The sequence below is a fragment of the Falco rusticolus genome, chromosome 4 (genome assembly GCF_015220075.1).
Source record: "Falco rusticolus isolate bFalRus1 chromosome 4, bFalRus1.pri, whole genome shotgun sequence".
In the NCBI taxonomy this organism is placed as follows: Eukaryota; Metazoa; Chordata; class Aves; order Falconiformes; family Falconidae; genus Falco; species Falco rusticolus.
Window position 1 is genome coordinate 109,833,359 of NC_051190.1, and position 20,858 is coordinate 109,854,216.

The 20,858-nt window shown below is 37.1% G+C and overlaps 1 protein-coding gene across 1 annotated transcript in view; it reads left to right on the forward strand.

Moving 5' to 3' along the window:
* SKAP2 (src kinase associated phosphoprotein 2) overlaps positions 1 to 20,858 on the forward strand; it is a 119,034-nt gene that overhangs the window by 89,578 nt on the left and 8,598 nt on the right. Inside the window, exons 10-11 of the mRNA XM_037383131.1 lie at positions 10,372 to 10,440; positions 16,868 to 16,980. Coding sequence (XP_037239028.1) covers positions 10,372 to 10,440; positions 16,868 to 16,980 — 182 coding nt within the window. The remainder of the gene's footprint in view (positions 1 to 10,371; positions 10,441 to 16,867; positions 16,981 to 20,858) is intronic.

Consider the following 20,858-nt stretch of genomic DNA (forward strand, 5'->3'; position numbering starts at 1 on the left):
AACGGTCAGCAGGGTACAGCTCCCGGACCCCACAGTGGACCAGGCAGGGAGGGCAAGATGCAGCAGTCTGCTGTGCCCTAGAGCAGAGAGAGGGATGCTCCAGGGAACTGCAGGGTGCACGTACACAGCTCAGCTTCAGCAGTGAACGGAGGAGCGTTTTCTTAAGAAGCCAGAAGAGACCGAGCAAAGTGTTGTGTTGTGTTTTGTTTTGGCAAGCCAGTGAGACATGGATTAGACAGCAAGGTGGGAGGAAAATTTTCTCATCCAGATAGGGGATGGTTGGCGCAAGAGCTGTTTAGTTTCAGTAATTTTTTTGAAGTCTACTTTTTCCTAGCAGATCTTGATTTTTCTCTACCTAAAAACTCTTGAGTTTGTGTTCTAATGGAAAATAGCTTAAGATCTTGGGAACGTTCAATATCCTTAAGGAAGAGGTTCCAGTACTTCCATCTTTGGTTTGTGGAAGGGTTTTGTTTTAGCAGGCTGTAACAATTATTCTGTCCTTGGATCTTGAAGACAACTGCGAGTAAAACTGGGAATTAAAGGAAGGAATTGCATTTTCATAACAAAGCACTGTCTACAGGAAAACCCGTGGATCCTAGCATGAGGGTCATCCTTCCATTGTTCCAAAAGAAATTAACTGAAGTTATACTTGCCTCCATGCCCGTTTCAAATTTATTTCCTTAAGAAGTAAGGCATCTCCATTACTAAATGTTGAACAGTGGTTTCAGATAATTCAGTAAACAAAAGTTCAAGATGGGTATGATTTTGTCATAATCTCCATATGGGTCATAAGACCCAATTGCTGGTTAAAGCGCCTAGCTCAGGCCTCCAAATGGTGGCCCTTACAGCCTAACTGGGACTGTGTTGTGTCTCTGGCCTGAGAGCTGGGTAATCCAAAGTATCAGCTGTGAGAGAATTCAAGTAATCTGGGACTCTGGGGCCCCTGGGTTTTTCTGGGATCCAGCTGCATGCCAATCCCACAGTAACATGGTGAGCTGCCTGGGGTGCAGTTGTCATCTCCTGCTTATGAACTACTTCCAGATCCCTGCTGCCCTACCTCGTCTGCCTGGGGTGCATCGTGGTACGTGGCATATAGGGCTAGTAAGGTCTGACATCCAGAGCTGCTGGTCCCATTCTGGACCTAATAAGGTATGAGAATGGGGGAATGGGGCAGCGTTTGTAGAAATCAATGTGGGAACATTACCCAAAATGTGGTACGTGGAAAGAGTTTGTATTGGAGCTATAATTTTCTGCTTATTTCTGATTTAACATGATTTTTGTTTACTAGTGAATTGTTACAAGAATATTTTTACAATTTATTTCACCCTTTAAGCTGGAGAAAAGATTGCGCATAGTTGACATAATTCGATTTGATGCATGGGCCATAAACAGTGAAAAGAGGCAGTGGGGTGGGTATGTTACTTTTCATGAAAATACCCAAAGGGTGAAAACTGCTGAATTTTTTTTTGTCAATGTGCAGTTAATGATCAACGCAGAGAATGCAAAAATGTCTTGGTAGAACATTTGTAAAGGAGTTAAGAGAAGCATCTGGGAGCCAGACTTTTCTTGTGGAAACATGCCAACGACTGTATTGTGTTTCCTTTTACTGAAGTGAGCTATGCTGAAATGCCTTGTCTTCTGTCCCTTTTTTGAGTAAGTTAATTTCTAGAATCAGACTATAAATTTGAATACTTTAGCCCTGCGGATTATTAAAGGATATTATGTGGTTTAAATAAGATGCTTTCTTTATGAATTCTATTTATGTAAATATTATGTCAAGTCACATTTGTCACAATTAGGGATATGTAGTTTTCAGAAATGGCTTTTAAATTTAAATCTTGCTGCTGATCAACGAGTATGAGAAACTTTACTTGACACTTTTTCTAGCTATCATATAAATTTAAGCTTGAGAAATATAACCCCTGTACATAGTTGTCAAATAACACTGTAGTACAGAGTTATACAGTGTAGATCAGTTAATTGAATATTTGATTGCTAGATGTATGTACATAGAGAACTATTTATATTTTCTGTGTAGATTTTAATAGCCACCACATTTATTAAAATGTTTTGCTAAAATAATAAGGTTTATAAAATGTCATGTTGAACACTTAAACTATTTACATAACTAAGAGCTGTTACGGGTTGAGAGAACAAACAAATTTATTTTAGTTACAGTGAGTTCACATAAATCTTTATTATGTTTATATATAAAGAATGCACTTCTGTGCATGCCACACGTATTTAGGCAAGCAGTCTGTAGCACAAATTCCTGTGAACCTACAATAAAACCATGGAATCAGCTTTAAAATTGTTTGGTTTGTCTGTTAGAACTACTAATTTGCATTCTGTCCACAAATTGCAACTACTTTTTTGGGAGGGTGAGGGGAGACAGAGGAGGGAGCATTTTTCATTAAGCAGCTAAATAATTAGATGAGCATGTAGAAACATTAAACCCCAGAAGCTTTCCTTTACATTGTTGAGGCCTGTTAAGAGGAATATTTAAAAATATTTTATTCTTTCTTTAAGTGTTTGAATATGGTTGTAGGTAAGATGCCTGTTGCCTCCATTTTGTATGCCAAATTTGAAGATTTAGGAACATTTTTAGAAGTGGAGCCAAAATTATGCTTTTGTTGGAAGCTAACGTGAAACTTTACCTTCAGAGATGCTTCTGTTCAGGTGTGGAAGTTGTTATCTAATCTCTTGATCAAAAAGTATAGGTAACATTTAAATAAGTGCCAATCAAACTTAAGGAATTTGTAAAGAGCTGGATTCTGAAGTCACTTACAAGATTTTCACCTTGTTTGATGGCTCATCAAAGAATTTTTTGTTTTCTGAGTTTAATATATTCTGACTCGTTTATTTAGCATATAGGATTAGACAATTCTGAGAGACCTGATTTCTGAAAACAAATCTCTGAAACAGTGATATTAATTGTAAATACAAAATGTCTGTGAATATAAATATGGGAAAAGAATGAATGAGTTTCTGGAAGTGAATCTCCCTGTGATTTCTTTTAATTCTTCATTATAATTATTGTGTGCATATCCATGATTGAACTTGTTTGTGATGACCTTTATCTTTTCTCTTGAGAAGAATTACTATTACCACGTCTGTCTTCATGAGAAAATAAAAAGGTCAGTGCAAACCTCATCTCTTATTTCTATGCAGTGCATATTGCACTTGGGCATATTTGTATTGAATTTTATTAATAATACTTAGATCCAAAGCATTATTTCCAAATAAATTTTAGTATTCCAAAATAAAAATTCTAAATGGTCTTTCCCAGTATGTACTTACGCTTTTCCTGCCTTTTTTTACCTCCTCTCCTCCCAGGCTTGCTATTGGTGTGACCAAGATTTTACATACTTCTATTTTTTCTAATCCTGTCAGACTAGCTAATTGTTTTCCTCCTTTAATGTTAAATTGATAACCTGTTAATTCTTTTGCATCTGTGTTTGTCTAAGAAGAAAAAGAGAATGTAGAGAATGTAAAGTTGTTGCTTTTTTTTTAATTGGAGGTTTTAAATTATTTGTCGTTTGGAAGACTAGTGCTAGGAACTGCACAACTACGTTGATGCAGCTGTCACTCAGAACATGACTGAGGATTGCTTCTTTGCAAGGAGAGCTTCTTAGCAAGGAGTGCTCTAAATCTGAATATATTCATAACTAAAACCAGGAATTGCCTTGTACCCCCGTGGATTGTTCAGTTGTCCTAATGAAAATGTTCTGTTCTGTCATTCAGGTGACTGAGCATGGTTTTCCTCCCATTGTGATACTTTGCTCTTAAAGCCAGAAGGGCCTTGTGAAGGCCTGGAAGCAGCACCTTTGACACTAGCAACGTCTGTGTTTGGTAAATGAACAAAATTAATCTTTGTATGAGTTGGCTGTGACTACAGAATGGAGCAAGGGCAGGAAAGCAAGATTACTGGGACACTTGGTTCTGGGGAAAGGAAAGAAAAAGAGGAAAGGTGCTAACAGATATTTGGGTCTTAAGAAGTAGGAAAGGCAAATATGAAAAGCATGCTCCTACATTTCCTGAAAACTTGGTGAAATTATGCCCGGTAGAGTGAGAAGATCCACTTTGGGAAAACTGTGGACAACCTTGCCAGCAATGCTCGATTCTCTGTCTTGTGTGAGGGTAACTGTTTTTCCTCCAAGGACAGAGCTGTGTTCTTTGATCACTTAGTCTTCATACTTCCTGCCCTAAAACATTATAAAAAATACTTTCTGCTAGAAAAATATTTTAGTGCTTGTTTTTTCCAGTAAACTTGTGAGAAGTCACATAGTATCTTCCTGCTTTTAAAAACAGGGATTTTTCATCCATTGCCCAGGTATGGTTCATGTGGATGCACAATAATATAGGAGAAATGCAGTGTCTTCTTCACAGATGTATTTAGAAAGAAATTTTTTTCTCAAACAGTTCTCCAGACTTGCTCATTTCTCTCTGCTACTTCACTTGGTTATTACTCTTCATAGCAATAGTTATACGATCCAAACAACATTCTTCTGCACAAGACTAGAAAATTGCAGCCTTGAAGTGTGTTTTGTATTTGTTCCTAGTGAGACTGGGATGTTTTTGGTTTACTTTACTCTTTAGTTTAGCAAATGCTGTAACTCCAAAATAGGAAGGGAATGTTATATCTGGTTTTTGGTTTTGATTAAGCCAAACCATAACATATGCTTAGATTCACTGGGTGGTGTCACAGGAAGGTTGCTTTAAGAGAGAATTTTTATTCTGCAGAAAACAGCTAAGTGACTTTCCAGGACTCCAATATCACTTCCTCTCCTTCTCACCTCCTTTTCCTACAGCATTGATCCTGAGTTAATTTATGACAATATCTTCTAATCTCTTCTGTGAGGATGAGGTGGTAACTTTTACAAGGTCTTCTCAATAGGAGACAGTGCTTCACTTTTAGCTGAGATGGCTGGTTTGATTATTCAGATTGTGTACACAATTGGGAGTATCGGTGGTGCACAGTAGCGCCTTTTCAAGATACAAGGAGTGCGACTGAGGAAAAAAAAAAGTGCAGGATTTCTCAAGGAATCCAGGAAACCTCACATCTGGAGACTTGGCAATATGTGGACAAAACTGAGTCATTTGAGCTAATCCTGTTCTGTAAAGTCATTAGCTTCAGCTGTCTCATACGTGAACTGTTAAAATGCACAGACCCTTATAAACTGCTGCTGAATAGCTTAGCATGGAGTACCAAAAGAAGCCAAATGCTGTTTCCTAGAAACTTGATCTAACTTTCAGAGTTAGAGCAGGGTGCTGGACTAAGCAATTTCCACTGGTCCCTTCTATCTTAAAGTATTTCATGATTCTAGCTTTTCCACTTTCTACAGCCAGTCCTATTTATCTGAGGCCATTGGGAGGTCAGTACAGTCAGAGTGGTGCGTATACTCAACTTCATTTACGCTAGAATTTAAATAATGTTTGTTTTCAAAAGCTCCTTAGAACTTGTGCAAAAAGTGTTAGTTGAAGGTCCCATCCAGTTTAGCTGGTAGCATATTTGAATGAAACCTTTTACCTCTGTCTTGGAATCAGACTTGGATCATGTGTGTTGAAAGGAGTTGGGGCTAGGAGTTGACATGGGCTGTTCTCAACTGAAATTAAAGTGTTAATATTGTTCATTAAAATGTATCTTTATACATTCATAGCCTGCATATCTCTTTCTGTGTTCTGTTGGAATACAATTCTGTATTACTTGTTTCCCATCGTATTTCTGAGGACAGTGGTGACTGTTTATTCAGATGCAGCTGCTGCTTCTGCTCATATTTTGATGTCATCTCATCTGTAATACCAGGTTTAGCTTGTCTGGATGACATGTTTCTGTCTCTGTCTCTTCTGCTTGTTGTGGAAATTGTTTTTTTCACTCAAGCTTGTCATGCAGGAATAAGACTTTTCTGTTTGAGATGTTGGGTGGGAGCTAGCTTGACCCGTGGAAGCAGGAATGAAATAAGAATTGTCATATGCCTATGTGGGATTAGGTCAATTCATAAAATTATAAATCTGGGAGAGAAAAGGTCTTGACTCTTTCCACAGCAAGCATTTATTCACACTTAAAAGTTCTTGTTTACATTTGAACAGAGTCATTCTTTGGTAGCAAAAAAACCAGTGTGGAGGAGTGAAGCTTTTGTATCTTTTACTTTTTCTTGCGCAAAACAGTATAGACCCATGATGTTAAGTGTCAGTAGAGGAGTTCTTGTACACACCTTTTTGTCTGCATGCGTCTGTCATCTCTGCTGAGTACAAAGTAAAGATGCTGTGATATATTTTTAAATTGACTGTTTAATAATACAAGTATTTTTGTGGGGGTCTGTCTTACAAGACTTGTTTGTATGCTTATAACCTTCTGACACCACAGTGAAATTTCAAATGAAAATATATTGATGTGCATTACAAGTGTGTGATTGCTTGTATCATTATGCACTGCAGTATTTTTTATCTAAACTGATCAAAACATCTTCCAATGATTTTTCTAACAATATGTGATTGGAATAACAACTTCACATGTTGTAGAGTTCCATGCTGCAGCCGAAAGGCATATAAATACAAGCTGCTTATTTGCAAGAAGCTTCCAGATTTGCAATATGATTGCTATGGAAACCACACAATGAAAACCTTATAACCATCTGTGTTGTTTGGTAGATTTTGCTGCATAGCTGAGCTGTTTTTGTTTACTGTTATTCAAGTGTTGAATAGAATATGTTAACCCACAACCTGGGATTATCTAAGAATAAACTAGTATTGTGCAGTGACACTGTGTCAGAGACTAGAAGACAGTAGAATATCAATTAATATTGGCATTAAGTTAGAGTCTAATGTAAAAAGATGGTTAAATAGTGTATTAGTAGAGGAAACTGCTAAGTTTATTCATATTTATCATGGAGATGCTACATTCCATTGAAGGAATGCACTGTTCAAGCCAAAGGCTTATCTGTTTTATACTCAAGTAGTCTGATTCCCCAACCCCTCCTCCCCACCTCCCTTTAAGAAAAAGAAATTGAAAGGAAAAAAAAAATCAATGAATTAACGTAAAAAAACTCAGCTAGTGTAGAATTCATTGTTCGCTTCTTATACTGTATGGATGGTAGAATCATGTATGATGAGGTGATTTTTTTGTTGTTTTTTCTTCAGACTGCAAATTAAATAAATTATTTTCAACAGCTTTCATGAACTAACTGAAAAAACCCGTAACAAATATAGCTAGTTCCTCGGTGCATTGTCACCACAAGAATTCTGTAAGGTTGGGTTTTTTTGCCATTAGAGTCTCTGAGTACCAGCTGAGTATGGAACATAACCTGTATCTCAAGGGTTCTTTGGATTTACAGCTCTAGAAGTGTTCACTGGTTTGATTAGTGATGATTAGTCTCATTTTGACAGTGAGAAGGTGGAAAAGAGTATTTTCTCGCTGCAGTAGTAGTGATGGTGTGAAGAAGAGATAGAGACGAAACATTGTACTAGATTATTTAGAAGGTCCGTGTGATTCCTCTTACACATTGTCTTAATAATATGGAAGGACTTCTGTATTTTTTTAATCTTAATTTTTCATCTTTTGACTGTATTCCATGTTGCAAGACAAATTTTAGTATGTTGCATCTGACTACGGCCATAATTCCTGGGGTAACTGAGGTTGCTGTGTTTAAAGAACATCTCCTGCACATAGTTGTTGCTTCATGACATAATACCAGAAAACACTGGTAAGAATCATAGGTTCTTTTTTACCACCCTAAGCCAAGCCTGTTACATCTGCTCCACTGTGAGCATGATTGCATTAGCAAGTACATCTGCTCCACTGTGAGCATGATTGCATTAGCAAATAGTGTGGACCATTTAGAACAGATTCATAAGGCACAAGTTTGTGCCGAGGACCTGATGTTCGTGCTGTGCATGTTTCAGAAGAGGTTTCCTATGGAGTCACTTTAGTCTGGTTCCACGGACTGAATCCCCGTTAGCAGCTGGACCGTGTTCAGTGTGCTTTGGGAGTGAGTATTCCAGTCTAATTGCACCTGAAAGTTTGTCCTCTCTGTGACAACTCTGTAGTATAAAGCAAAATGGGGTAAGTGGGGATGGTTGGGATCCAAACCAGTATGCTAATATGGGCAGCCTTTGTTCGAATCTGGGACCTTTTCAGTATTCAAGGAGCCTTGGTTCAGTCATCTTCTCATCATCAGGTATGGATCTGGTGAACTCTTGTTTCTAGGAAGTAAGTTTTTCAGGAAAGGCAATGCAGATGTCTAAATTTTTCCATGAAACCACAATACAATCTACATGTATTCAACTGTACCTTATGAAAAAAATCTCTTCAGTCCTCCTCTGCTGTTTTACTTCAGTTGAAATCTCCTCTACTCAAGTCATTCCTCAGTTTAAGCTATTTTGATGACCATGATAGTTGATACAGTTAAAATCCACCGTACATTTCACACACCAACTGATGTAAGTCCAAACATTCAGTAATGTGAAATATCAACATTTAATATATATATAAATTTTATTTCATATATATAAAATGTTATTTTATATAATAAACATGTAAATAAATAATAATATATCATGCTATGTGTGTTGGATGAAACTGGGTTGTTCTGTGAAAAAAGGACAATTCTAGAAAATGTGACTGTGAGTGGTCTCATAGTGGTAGGGAAGCCACAGAATGACAGTGCCTCCTAGTGCTCCTCACGGCACATGGGGACAATATTTTTGCCATTTATGCTCCAGTTGTGAGTGCTCAAAATAAACAAATGAGTGTACTTGGAAACACGCGACGAGAGTTATGCCAAGTGGGGGAAAACACATAACTGCATCTGAATGCAGTAAATAGTGTTTTGTGTTGTATTGCAGCTTCAGATTTTCCCTGTTCTATTGTTTTGGGGTTTTTTTCCCTCTCTGTCCCCCCCCGCCCCATCCCCCCCCAGGCTTAAATAATAGTTTACATTCACCTCGACCGCATTTTTAGCTAGTCAAGAGTCAGAGAGCAAAAACTCCTGCTGGCTTAGTAGGGCAGCATTTCAAAGCTCTTTGTAAAGTGAATCTCATGATATAATGGTAATATTTGTAGGACTGCGTATATAGGTTAGCAGCACTTATACATACTCATTTCAACAGGTCTACTCTTGTGCTTTAAACATCTGCTTTAATGTTTGCAGGAACAGTCTTGTGGATACATTAAATTTTTACAAGGCTAAAAAACCTTTGAACTGTTGATATAAAATTCATTCTTTGACAAAGTAGATAGGCAATTACATATAAGTTGTACAATAAGGAACATTTTAAAAGCTGTGAGTTCTGTATCTGTTGTCTGTCATTAATAAAATATCAAAATTAATTGCTGAAATGTGTGCCTTAAAAATAAGCATGAATGTCTGGATATGTGATGAGTAGCAAAGCCAAATAATTTATATGTATTGAAAGTCCAGTTGTTGTTTAAGAAGTGAGTTTATCGATGTACTGTTTCCTCCTTCAGTACAGCAGCTTTGTCAGTTTTCATATACTATAAAGACCAAGATAAATCCGTTTCTACTTCCTTATGAACCTAAAGAAAGAACAGAGCTAAAAAACCTCAGAGTTTGTTCCCTTTTTTTGCCTCATCAACCGAATTGTTGACTGAGGTGTGAGGAGCAGATCCTATGTCCCTGTACTGAGTGGAGTGTGGATTTACTTCAGTGAGGGTGGGGCGAGAGGGGGTCCCCTGTCTGTGCTGGACAAGGACTATGGAGCACATCTTTCAAAACTGCCTGTGGGGATTTTGGAGTGTTCCAAGCCTGCTAGCCAGAAAACATGCAGCAGAGCTGATCGCTGCCAGGTTTTTTTCTTTTCTTGTCTCCTAAACTTGCACTAAGTTATTTGATAGAGTCTGGCTTGTTTAAAACCGTGGCTAGGAGCACTGACCGCATGGCAGCTGTAGTGGCCGTGTTCCCATCGTGCAGGTGTCCAGTTAGGGTCTCTGTATAACAGTGCTGACGGTAAGATGTCCTCTGCCTTCTCTGCATACCTCTCTTAAGAACGTCAGAATTCTAGCATGGGCTGGGGGTACTTTTTCAATCCTCAGTTTCCTTTATCCTGGCAAGAAATGTATGGAGCAGAATAGGACCCAGCAGAACTGCAGCTCTGTGTTACCGCATTCAGAGCAGATTGAAAAGGGAAACAGATGTTCACAATTGAGATTTTGAAAGAAAGCTCTTGGAGCATTTGGATGGGTGGGGGAAACAGCAGAAATAACAATGTTCCAACTTCTGTACAAATGCAAAATAGTAAACAGGGCATACAATTCTGGAAATGTAGAGCGTGGCTTTCAGACTAATGTGGGCTGTAATTCCTGTCAGCTGAGGTGTCCCTTCAGAGTTTCATTTGCAGTTATGTGTTTTGCAGAAGAACGTGTTCCCTCAAAGGCTGAAGTGCCAAGAAGACTGAGCCAGGAGAAAGTTACCACTGTTTCAGGTAATTAAAATCTTTCCTTTTTATTTTCTGTATGCGCTATTTTTACCTTTATTTTCTTGTCTCTTCCCTTTGCTGTTTTAAAATAATGTTTTTATAGCTCGGCAAAGCTGTCTTTTTCACCTGGGTATTTGATGGCAGCAGAACTGCTTAGCGCCACTTAGGATGCATGAAAACCACTTGAGAAGGATTTATAAAGTAAGCCAATTTATACAAGGTATTCCTTCCTGAATTACTTTGTAATGACTCAATTAGCTTTCATTTCTGCACAAAGGAGATTTAGTTGCATAAATTAGCTTATCATCATTGAGGAAGTGTCACTGCTAAAGGACAGTTTATAGATACAACATGCAGTTGCTGTCAAACCTATAAGAATGTAATATAGACATCTGTGTATACTTTGTGCTTGAGCAGAACAGACTTCTGCCATTCAGAGACTAACAGGGGACAACAAGTTGCCCAAGGGACCGACAATGTAGACGTCTCTGAAAAGGTCAACTTGACACAGGCTCTGACAATCGACCCAAAGCTCTGTCTTCTTTGATAAAAATCAGATAAACTTAAGACCACTAATTGATCTGCAGCCTGTTTAAATGTTGGCCATGCATATCTTCATTGCATATGATTACCACAGAAAGCAAATGAATTGGGTAAGAAATGCCAGAGTCCGGTGACAGCAGCATAAAAATTGGAAAAGGACACAAATACCCAGAAAGGCAGTGAAGGATATTCTCTCAGCTTTAGCTTGGCAAACTGCCCTCGTGCTAATTATTTCTGGGACTGGAAATATAACTGCATATACCATGTAAAGTCACATGGCCAGACAACTTTTCTTGACAGAAGGGTATTTCCAGTTATGGTTAAAAACAAGATATATTTGTGCTTCAAGGGCACAGACCTTTAGATAAACTATGGGTGATTTGACACGGCAAGCAGAGAAGACTTGCTTCTTATCAGACCTTACACCTTTCTGAGATCTGCTGCATTGTAACTGTGACCTGCACTGACATGCAATCTGCCTCTCCTTCCACCACCGTACGTAATACACATAATTCTTTCAGAGCTGTCAAGGAAAGGGTGGGCAAGAAGAGTTCCTTTAGGAAGTAGCTCTGCAGTGCTCTTCCTGTTGCAACATGTGGGGAGGAAACAGAGGCCTGATTTCCTGACCCATACAGGAAAGCAGGAACAGGTTGCTGTGAGGAGTTTTGGGTTGCTTTTCTTGGAAAGGAAACAAGAGCCAAGTCATTCAACGCTGTTAATATTGTGCTCTGCTAAAAACATGTGTAAAACAACATGACTCATTACAGCCTTAATATTTAGTACTCATTTAGACATTACTGTAATTATGAGTGTGTTGTCGTAATGGAGCGTGGGGTCAATCCAATTATAAAGTTGCCAACAGCTTATTTTTTTTTCAGTAATGTATCTTCTTGAAGATCTAAATAGTCATACTTTTGAAAACTCAAAGCCTTAGCACCTTCATTTCTGAAAAGTTTTGACTGCTATGAGAGCAGCCTTATCAGTCTTACTAGTATTTGTGTAATGTCCTTGAAAGTACCATAACAGTTCTCCCCAGATATCAGATTAATTTCAAGCAATAATTTTCTGATCTGATCTTATTGTGTTAACTCTTCAACACTGAATTAACGCTCTTTGACTTTTGGGGCTGAATTGACATGGGTATTTGTAATAATTGCATCATAAATACCTAACCTGACTCAAGAATATTTTGTGATTTTCCACACGAACAGTGCATACATTCTTAAATTTAATATATTGCCTAGCTTTACTAAACCTGAATTTCACAGAAAGTATTCTGGAAGTTGTCTGTAAGCTCAGCCTGATAAGTGCAAAAAACCTTTCTTTTTTCCTACTCTTTTCTTGCCTTAACTTAGCTCTACTCCAGTTAATGTGCAGACTTGAGTTCTTTTTATTCCTTCAGTCTTGATGCTGACTGTAGCTGCTGGATAGCTTTAGATTATATGTTAGTGACCTAACTATTTAAAAACACCAAAACATTGAAGAGTTTCATTTATATAATATAACTTGCTGGGTCTTTTTTGCTACCACTATCTGCCTATTATCATTTCCACAATCATTGTTTCAGCAAGTGTCATGTTCTGTGCTGTCTCAGTGTAAATTCCTTGATTTTAGAATAAGTAAGGAACAGCAGGAGAAGACAAGTGAGAAAGATTATACTGGACAGATTGGGCTAGATTAGATGTTGAGTCCAAATAAATACACTGCAGTTATTTTGCCCTTATTTCATAATTTTTATGGCGTGTGGGACAAAGGGCAAGTAAGTAAGTAACAGGCATTCTCTGCAGTTTAAGACATCACCAGAACAAACAAATAACTGTTCTTCAACAGGTTATATCTCATCTGGGCATGGAGACCCAACACTGGAGGTCGAAATCACTTGTGTAAGACAGAATCATTCCAATAGCTTTAATATTGAACTTCATCTGTCTCCATCTTTAAGCCTTCAGTATGGTAAATACTGAGCACATAATCACCGAAAGGGGACACAGTTCACCTCTTTCAAGTATTTTTAAGTAGTCCAGACTAGTAGTCTTCAAATCTGACACTATCAACTTTTATGGAATCTGATTAAGAGTCAAGGAATATAAATCAGAATGGCAAGCTGTTTAATATACTGGGCAGTGGATCACAGTGGTGAAAGGAAAACATACACACACGTTCCTTCATTCCACAAGCAATGCATGAACAGATAATATTAACTATGAGTTCTAAGTCACTGTCATAGTAGAGTTTGTTAACTTAGATGCCATCAGTGTTAAAGTGGAAGATCAGTGGAGATCAGGCACAGTCACATTTATTCTAATTTTTTTAGTAGTACATTTCCATACTTGGGCTGTAATTCCGATGTTTGTTTTGGTCAATTCTTTCAGGATTGTGCTCAGAAATGGCAAGCGCCAAAATTGTGACAAGGTAGGGGGCAGGAATGGAACAGCCTGCAGTTAGATTGGCTTAGGCTGCAATTGGACAACACACTTAAATCCCTCTGAAATACGTACTCGTAATCTGTTTTGGCAGGTTTTGTTTTTTTTCTGTCTATTGAGGCTGTTACAATATTCTTATAATTTTTTCCCATGAGTAATCCACGGGCATTGATAAGTTTTAAACAATCTACAATATTTGAAGTGCATGCTTGAGTGATATACTTGTCAGATTTTTAAATTTTATTTTATTTTTTTTTTTACTTGAACTGTTCACCTTCCTTTCTTCAAGCATGTATTGTCAGGTGTGGGTATTTTTCAGTGAAAATACACAGTCTAAGCCTACCATCAGGAAGGCTGGCAGCTGTTGCTGTTTGATCTGTCAGCCTCAGAAGTGTTTTTATCAGTATATTGGACAAAAATACCTGTTGTTCCTATTACTGTTACTGGAAAAAGAGAGATGGCAGAAGAAAACCATGAGGAATTCTTTATGGAAGAATTTTGGAAACTGTTGAACAGTTGTTCATCCAGATAGCTGTCCTGGAATGAAAGAAGTATTTCCTGGGGAAACAATCTACCCAAAATCCTGCTCAGCCATTTCTTGTGATTGGTAATATTAAAAGTAGTGGGTAGGTAAAAACAAACTGTTTTCTACCCTGTGCTACACATCTAAATTTTTTTTTACTGTGCCTCATTCACATGGCCGAAGTGACCATGCCTTCAAAATACAACAGACTTAAGTTTAGCAATTATGTCATCATAGTATTTTTATGGCCCACAACATTTCACAGTGTGTAAGAATAGAGTGTAATTGTGGCAGAGTAATGCCAGCAAATCAGTACCTTTTGAATTTGAACTCTAATGGACATACAAGTTCTTGATACTAAATCTACCAGCTGTTTTCAGGTAAAGAAAGAGAAGCTGAAATAAGAAAGAACAGGCTTGTGTTTTGCAGAGGTTTTTGCAGCTTTTTTTTTTGTTGTTCTACCTCTGTGTTTGTGAAGCACCGTGAATCAGTTTAATGAAGAATTTTGACCTTTAGATGTATAGGTTCTGATTGGCTTTTATGTAAGTGTAGTTGCACTTAAAGAATTCGGAGAAACTTGTGCTGGTGGGTATGAGCGGGTATTTCAAAACTGAAATTAACACTTGTTGGAAGACCAGCATAGTTGTTCACAAATTAAACTGACATTTTCTCTGCCTATTTTTAATTTCTGTGCTCCTGGTGTACTGGTATATGCTTCTCCGAGAAATGGGGCTTTCTGATTTCCACAACTCTGTCTTATGTTGAATTTACAAATGAGGGGCACAGAGCCACGGTTAGTCTTTGGGCAACATCTTCACTGTTGCAATAAACTTACTTTAAAATTAATCTTTTTTAGTGTTGCTGTGTTATTAGTTGAATTGCTTTCCCACTTCAAGACTTAATTAAATGCTTATGATGAACATCTAGGGAGAGATGTGTCTCACCTGCTGTGGGATCTCTCCTGTTGCTGATGTTCCCCATGTAACTCCCATTAGTGTTAACAGAAGTTACTTCAGGCACATAAAGGTAAGAACAGACCTCAAAATGATAAAAAACGGTGTGAAAAGTCATGATTCATTTCAGGGCAAATCTGAAGAAGTAACAGGTCTGATTAATGTATTTTAAACCAAATCAGTAAGACAACTGCTGAAAGATTGAAAGGTGGGATACAATATCGACATAACTTTTAGGTTTTTTTCACATGAGCTTACATTACTTTTTATGAGATGGGACAGGGAACTGTGATCAATGCAGTATCAAAAGACTGAAAAGAGATTCTGATTTAATATTTATCACAAATTAATTTGGTGCTAATCTGTGTTACTGTTTATAACTGTCCAACGCTAAATTGGTGAATACTGAGCTGACAAACAGGAAGGGCCAAAATCTGGAGATGCAACATTTCAAACGGATTCTACTTTCCTCTTGAAATTATTCTATCTATGCATTTTACGGTAATCAAATCTCTTATTTATGAATGGTTTTGGTGTGAGGACAGAAAAAAAAATCTGTGCACTGGTAGTCAGAATGCCCCCTAGTGCTATATACCAAGTGGTAGCTACTAATCAGCAGTTTATGGAAAATTAAATGGCAGCTTTAAAATCAAGGTTGTGAATAGTTAGCCTTATGATGGTATTGCCATCAAGACACTACAGAACACAGGTTGGAATGGATAAATAGAAAACAAGCTCTTCTTGCTCATGCAGAGGGTATTAAAATGAAAATCTCAGTATTTTTCAAAATAGGGAAAACCACAAGTTGAATACTGCTATATTTTTTTATAACGTGATGCTTTCTATCACTTGATACTTGATATAAGTGAACCAATCATGATTAAATTGTAAACTATAAATAATAGTGTAGAGTACTAATGACATGCAAATGTAACTGGTATATGTTGGAATAACCAGCAAGCCTGCTGTTCAAGGATCATATAACAAAACTAAGATGACAGCCTTGATCCAGCCAGTTCAGTGATATTTATGTTATCAGAATTAGAAGATAGCTTTCCAGTGATGTAAATTATTAGTACATATACATTCTGTCTGGTTAGTGTATACATAATGTAACTGGTCATCTTACTGGTATTGCTTACATTCTTTTTGCATTAACTCATCACACTCCATTTTCATGGAATTAAAAACAGGAAATAGTTTGCAGTGTAACAGAAGCAGCCAGTGTATTTAACTGTGTGTAAGCGCTGTGTTTCAATAGATGTACTCTGTATTGTAAGTGTATGACAAAGCATTTATTACTGTGTTATTGCCGTATTACAGAGCAAAGAGTGCTAAATAATCAATCAGTTAATGGTCTGTATGGCAGCTTGAACACAGCACATCCATTGTGCTTATGCTGTTAGAAGGATGAGTTTATGACTGCAGTGTAGTTGCATGTTTAGCCAGAGCTTAATGTCCTAAACTGGAGCTGGCACAAATATTTTTAAAATGCAGCTTCAGCAACAGTTTCCAAGTTCTCCAGTATTTCAGAAGGAACAGTCAAGGATTATCTGAAATGTTCTCAGAGAAGTTATTTAGTTTTGTTGGAACAGCGGAGGGGGAGAGGGGGCGATCACAAAATACTTACTTTGGCTTCCTTTCACAGATTATTACTAATTATATTCTAGCAGTTTTATCAGCTTCAAGTTGAGATGCAAATATGGCTTGCTGAAAATATATTAGGAAAAAACGTAGCTGCTTTAAGTTGCAGCTGGAAAATGCTTTGAAAACCTGTAGCTACATGTCTCTTAAGTGATACAACTTGCCAGTGAAGGGCTTTCACATAAAACTTGTTTTCCACTTGCTTTTGTGGTATGAAGGAGCTGTTTCCAAAAAGAGAAGAAAGAAATGTGTGCTAATAAATAACTTCATCCTATCTGGAGATTTAAAGAGTAACTTTAGCCCCTCAATCTTTATCCTTTTGTAATTAGATGCTGTTTTCTTTGCAGATAGCAAAAATACCGATTATGCCAATTTCTATCAAGGTTTGTGGGACTGCACAGGAGATGTACCTGATGAGTTGACATTTAAACGTGGTGATGTTATCTACATTCTCAGCAAGGTATGGGATGCTCCTGGAACTACATAGTTGTAAAGAAAGCCATGGCAGAAGGGCACATTCCCACAGTTCTAGGGGGGGAAATTTGTCACTCCCTTTCAGGTCCTTTGTTTGCAATCAGATATTCACTGCAATTAATTATTTTGTCAAATGAACTATAATCACATTTAAAACATAGCCATGTTAACAGGAATTAACTTAAAAGTGTGTTTATTTACTTGTTCGGTCTTGGCTACCATTTCATAACTGATTTAATGGGAAACAAAGTGCTTTCTGCTTGTAAATGTTAACCTTGTAGATTTTTAAATTATCTTGTATGTTATGTTTTTTGTTTCCTGATTTATATTTGTGACTTTCTGGGCATCTTGCTACAGAAGATGGTTTGTGTTTTTGAACAATACTTTGATATTTGTATATATATTGTCATTGTTCTGACAGCTCAGATTCCAGATTTGTTTGCTCCAACAGATTTGGGCAATTTTTAATTTACTGCTTTCCTGTTTGCAAATCAAATGAGATATGTAATTTCTCTCATCTAAAGGGATGAGAAAGAGTATAAGCGTGAAATTTTATTCTATTTTAATGTTAGTAGTATTCTTATTTTTCCTTAACTCCCTGCATAAAACCAAAACCTCTCCTAAAATGTGTATCTAATGGTCCATTGAAGTCTACTTCTGAACAATTCATCAAAGGAAATTTATCTTTCCCCCATATATTAGAAAAAAGCTGAGCTTTTCAAGTTCTCATTGAAAAAACCCATACCTCTTAACATATATGTGGAACATATATCTCAGATGTAGTTGCCATTCAGTCTAATTAACGCCGAAGATATATACAAGTAGGTGTGTGAAAGCTAGAGGCATCTGTTTGTCTTAGTTTCAAACTCTTCGGTTTTGTCACAATTGCTTTAAATCTTCCATGATACCTTAACTGCAGTGTTTCCGGATAATAAATGTAACAGCTTCTGTTTTAAATAAATTTAAGATTTATGGATAGAAAGATAGTCCTATATAAAAATATAGAAGATATATTACTAATGGTAATGTGCCCATGTATGTCTTTTGAGGTATTTCATTGTCACTTAAACTAATAACTGAATTGCATTACTAAAGGCTGGATAACACTCTTGGATTGGGCAGACTTTCAAGCAGTTACACAGCCCTGAAGAATGGTACTAATTTAAACTAATCATCTCTTCCCCCTCTCCCCCACCCCGAAAAGCCCGTGAACAAACGGATTCCACTGCACAAGTTTAGCCTCTTCATGGGTTGTGCTCTTCTGGTATGGTGTGGAGACTATAAAATCTTAATCTTCAGCTTGTAGGTGAAAAAATTATTTGCTACTCCTTTCCCAGAAGAGTGAGAAATTTAATTTAAAAAAATGGAGCAGAATAGAAAAAACAGTAGCTTAAGCTGTCCTCTGTATATGAACTGTCCTGTGATCATGCTGTGATTAATCCGTAATTGGTCCTTGAAACAGGCTTGCTGCTGCTCCAGATATATAGAACCTCTCTCTTTGGGAATGATTTCTACTCCAAAATACAGCCCAGAAAATTCAGTCCTGTTTCGCTTAAAGATTGTTACAGCTTTTTCAGAAAAATGACTCTCGACCACTACTGTCAGCTCTGAATTTAGGGTCCTTGGAGGGGAAAGTGCCAGAGAATTATCCATCTTAACCCGGCACTTGATGCAGTTTCAAGGTCCATCATTTACAAGCTCTTTGTCTGGTAAATGAAAAATACAACCAAAGGACAAGTGAACCTAACCAACCTGAAGTCGGTCGAGACTTTTCTTCAGAAAATATTTCCTAATCCTATACATTAATACTTGGGTTTTGTGGCGGTCGGCAGGAATCCTTGGCAATTTTTTAATTTTTTCCCACCATCTAGTGGCTGCAGATGAGAGATGCAGGTAGTGACGGGGGGCGATGGCTCTGGATCCAAAATGGTGTCATAAATTCAGCTTCAGCTTGAACCTAGCTATGGCTTTATTGCCTTTCTATCATATGTCAGCCAGCTAGGAACATCACTCTTGAAAATCACATTTTGCTGATAAGAAAGTAAGCATGGGTATAGCAGTATTACAGTAAGAAGGGTGAAACATTAACAAAATATTGAGCGTATTTGTGCAACGTGTAATAGGTCTTTGTTTCACAAGGAAATATAAAGGGTATCGCTTGCTCTGATGAACGTGATAAGACAGATATTTGTCTCTCCAGTAACAGGTATGCCAGCAATATATTTTTACCTTTTTACATACCTTTATGTATCTAAATTAGGGTAACGTGACTATTTTGTTTCCAAGAAATGAGATCATTAGTACCACAGAACTACTTATGAACCAGTTTAGCAAATTTAGGCATTGATATAATTTAAATAAAGCAAGAGGAACAATATGTACATGTAAGTTTCTAGGTGAATGCCTTTGAGAAGAATGAGCAAGGTTTCAGTTTGGCAACATTTACTTTCTAAAATAGCAAAGCATTATGCAAAGACAAATCCCCCATAATTTGCTTTAAACTGAGCATCAAAATTCAGTGTTAGTGCAACAAGCATGATTTTCATGTTTATACTCTGATAATACAAATACCTATGTTTGACTAGTGCAATTACGGTAGAAAAGCATGCTTCCTTGTTTTAAAGGTGCATTCAAAAACTATTTCAGCTGTTATCTAAATATTTGCGTCAGTTGTGGCTTTTGTGTTGCAGCAGTTCTGTGGGCTCTTACAAAAAAATCCAAACCAAACCAAAAGCCACCTCCAAAGCTTTTTTCTAGGTTTTCCTACTTCTCAGACTTTCCCTTAAAGGTTAAGTTTTTAATCTGAGCAGAATCAGCAGAACTGTTGCAATAGAACTTGTTAACTTTTGTTTATTTTAAAATCAGTTAACTTTTCAGACTAATTGATCAATGTATCTGTACAAATAAATCATACTATTATAATTCTACTTTATAATATTCTTGAATATTCAAGCATTTATATCTTACGCTGCAAATCAGGTGAACTTTCAGAAAACTATATACCCCTCTATGCAGTAGAGAAAAATTTATAGCTCTACTGATAGAGGGACTCATCAGTAAGATTTCTTGGTTAATATTGAGCATTAGAAATGCAATACTTGGGCATCCTGTTTTCTAAAAGGATGATTGCTCTTAACTCCTGCTTATTTATGGGTTTGCCTTTGCTTTCAAGCCCATATGATAAATGGGGAAACAAACCTTTGTAACAGTCCTTTTTGAAAGGACTTCTGTAGCTTTACGCAAGAAATCAATTTACAGAAATAAATACAGCTTCAGGTGGAGGTAGCCCTACTTTTTAAAAAGTTTGAATTGCAGAGTTTATGCAAGTGCAGTACTTGCAGTATTGGTTTGCTTGCTTTAGGTGCACGTTTTGTTTTGGGAAAAATGCCATATTTTTATCAGGAAACAGTAATGCAAATTAGATGTTAGCAGGCACCTGCTTAGCAGAATTACTGGTGGTTCTTAACTTCTAAGTTAATTCCCATCTCATATATTTGTTGGTTTAATGCAAATATAAATATAATATTTCAAAATCAGAAATTGTATCTCAAACTGGAATTCACCTTCCCGGTTACTACTTCAGTACCTGCCAATGCTATGTAATGTGGCTGACTCTGGTATTTATGATTGATGGAAATCTCATTTATCGCTTAACCCTTTGCTCTAGAATTTTCCATGAAAGTCAAATGTTAACTTGGTACCTAGATTACACTTTATTCAGTGGTTGTACATTTCTAGTGTGGCAGATTTTTGTTCTTTCGATACAATAAATGTCTGTTAAAGTGCTCACACCTCAACCTGTTTTTTTTTTTTGCTTAGTGAAAAGACAAACAAGGAAATCTCCATAGCTTAGATTAGTGCTTA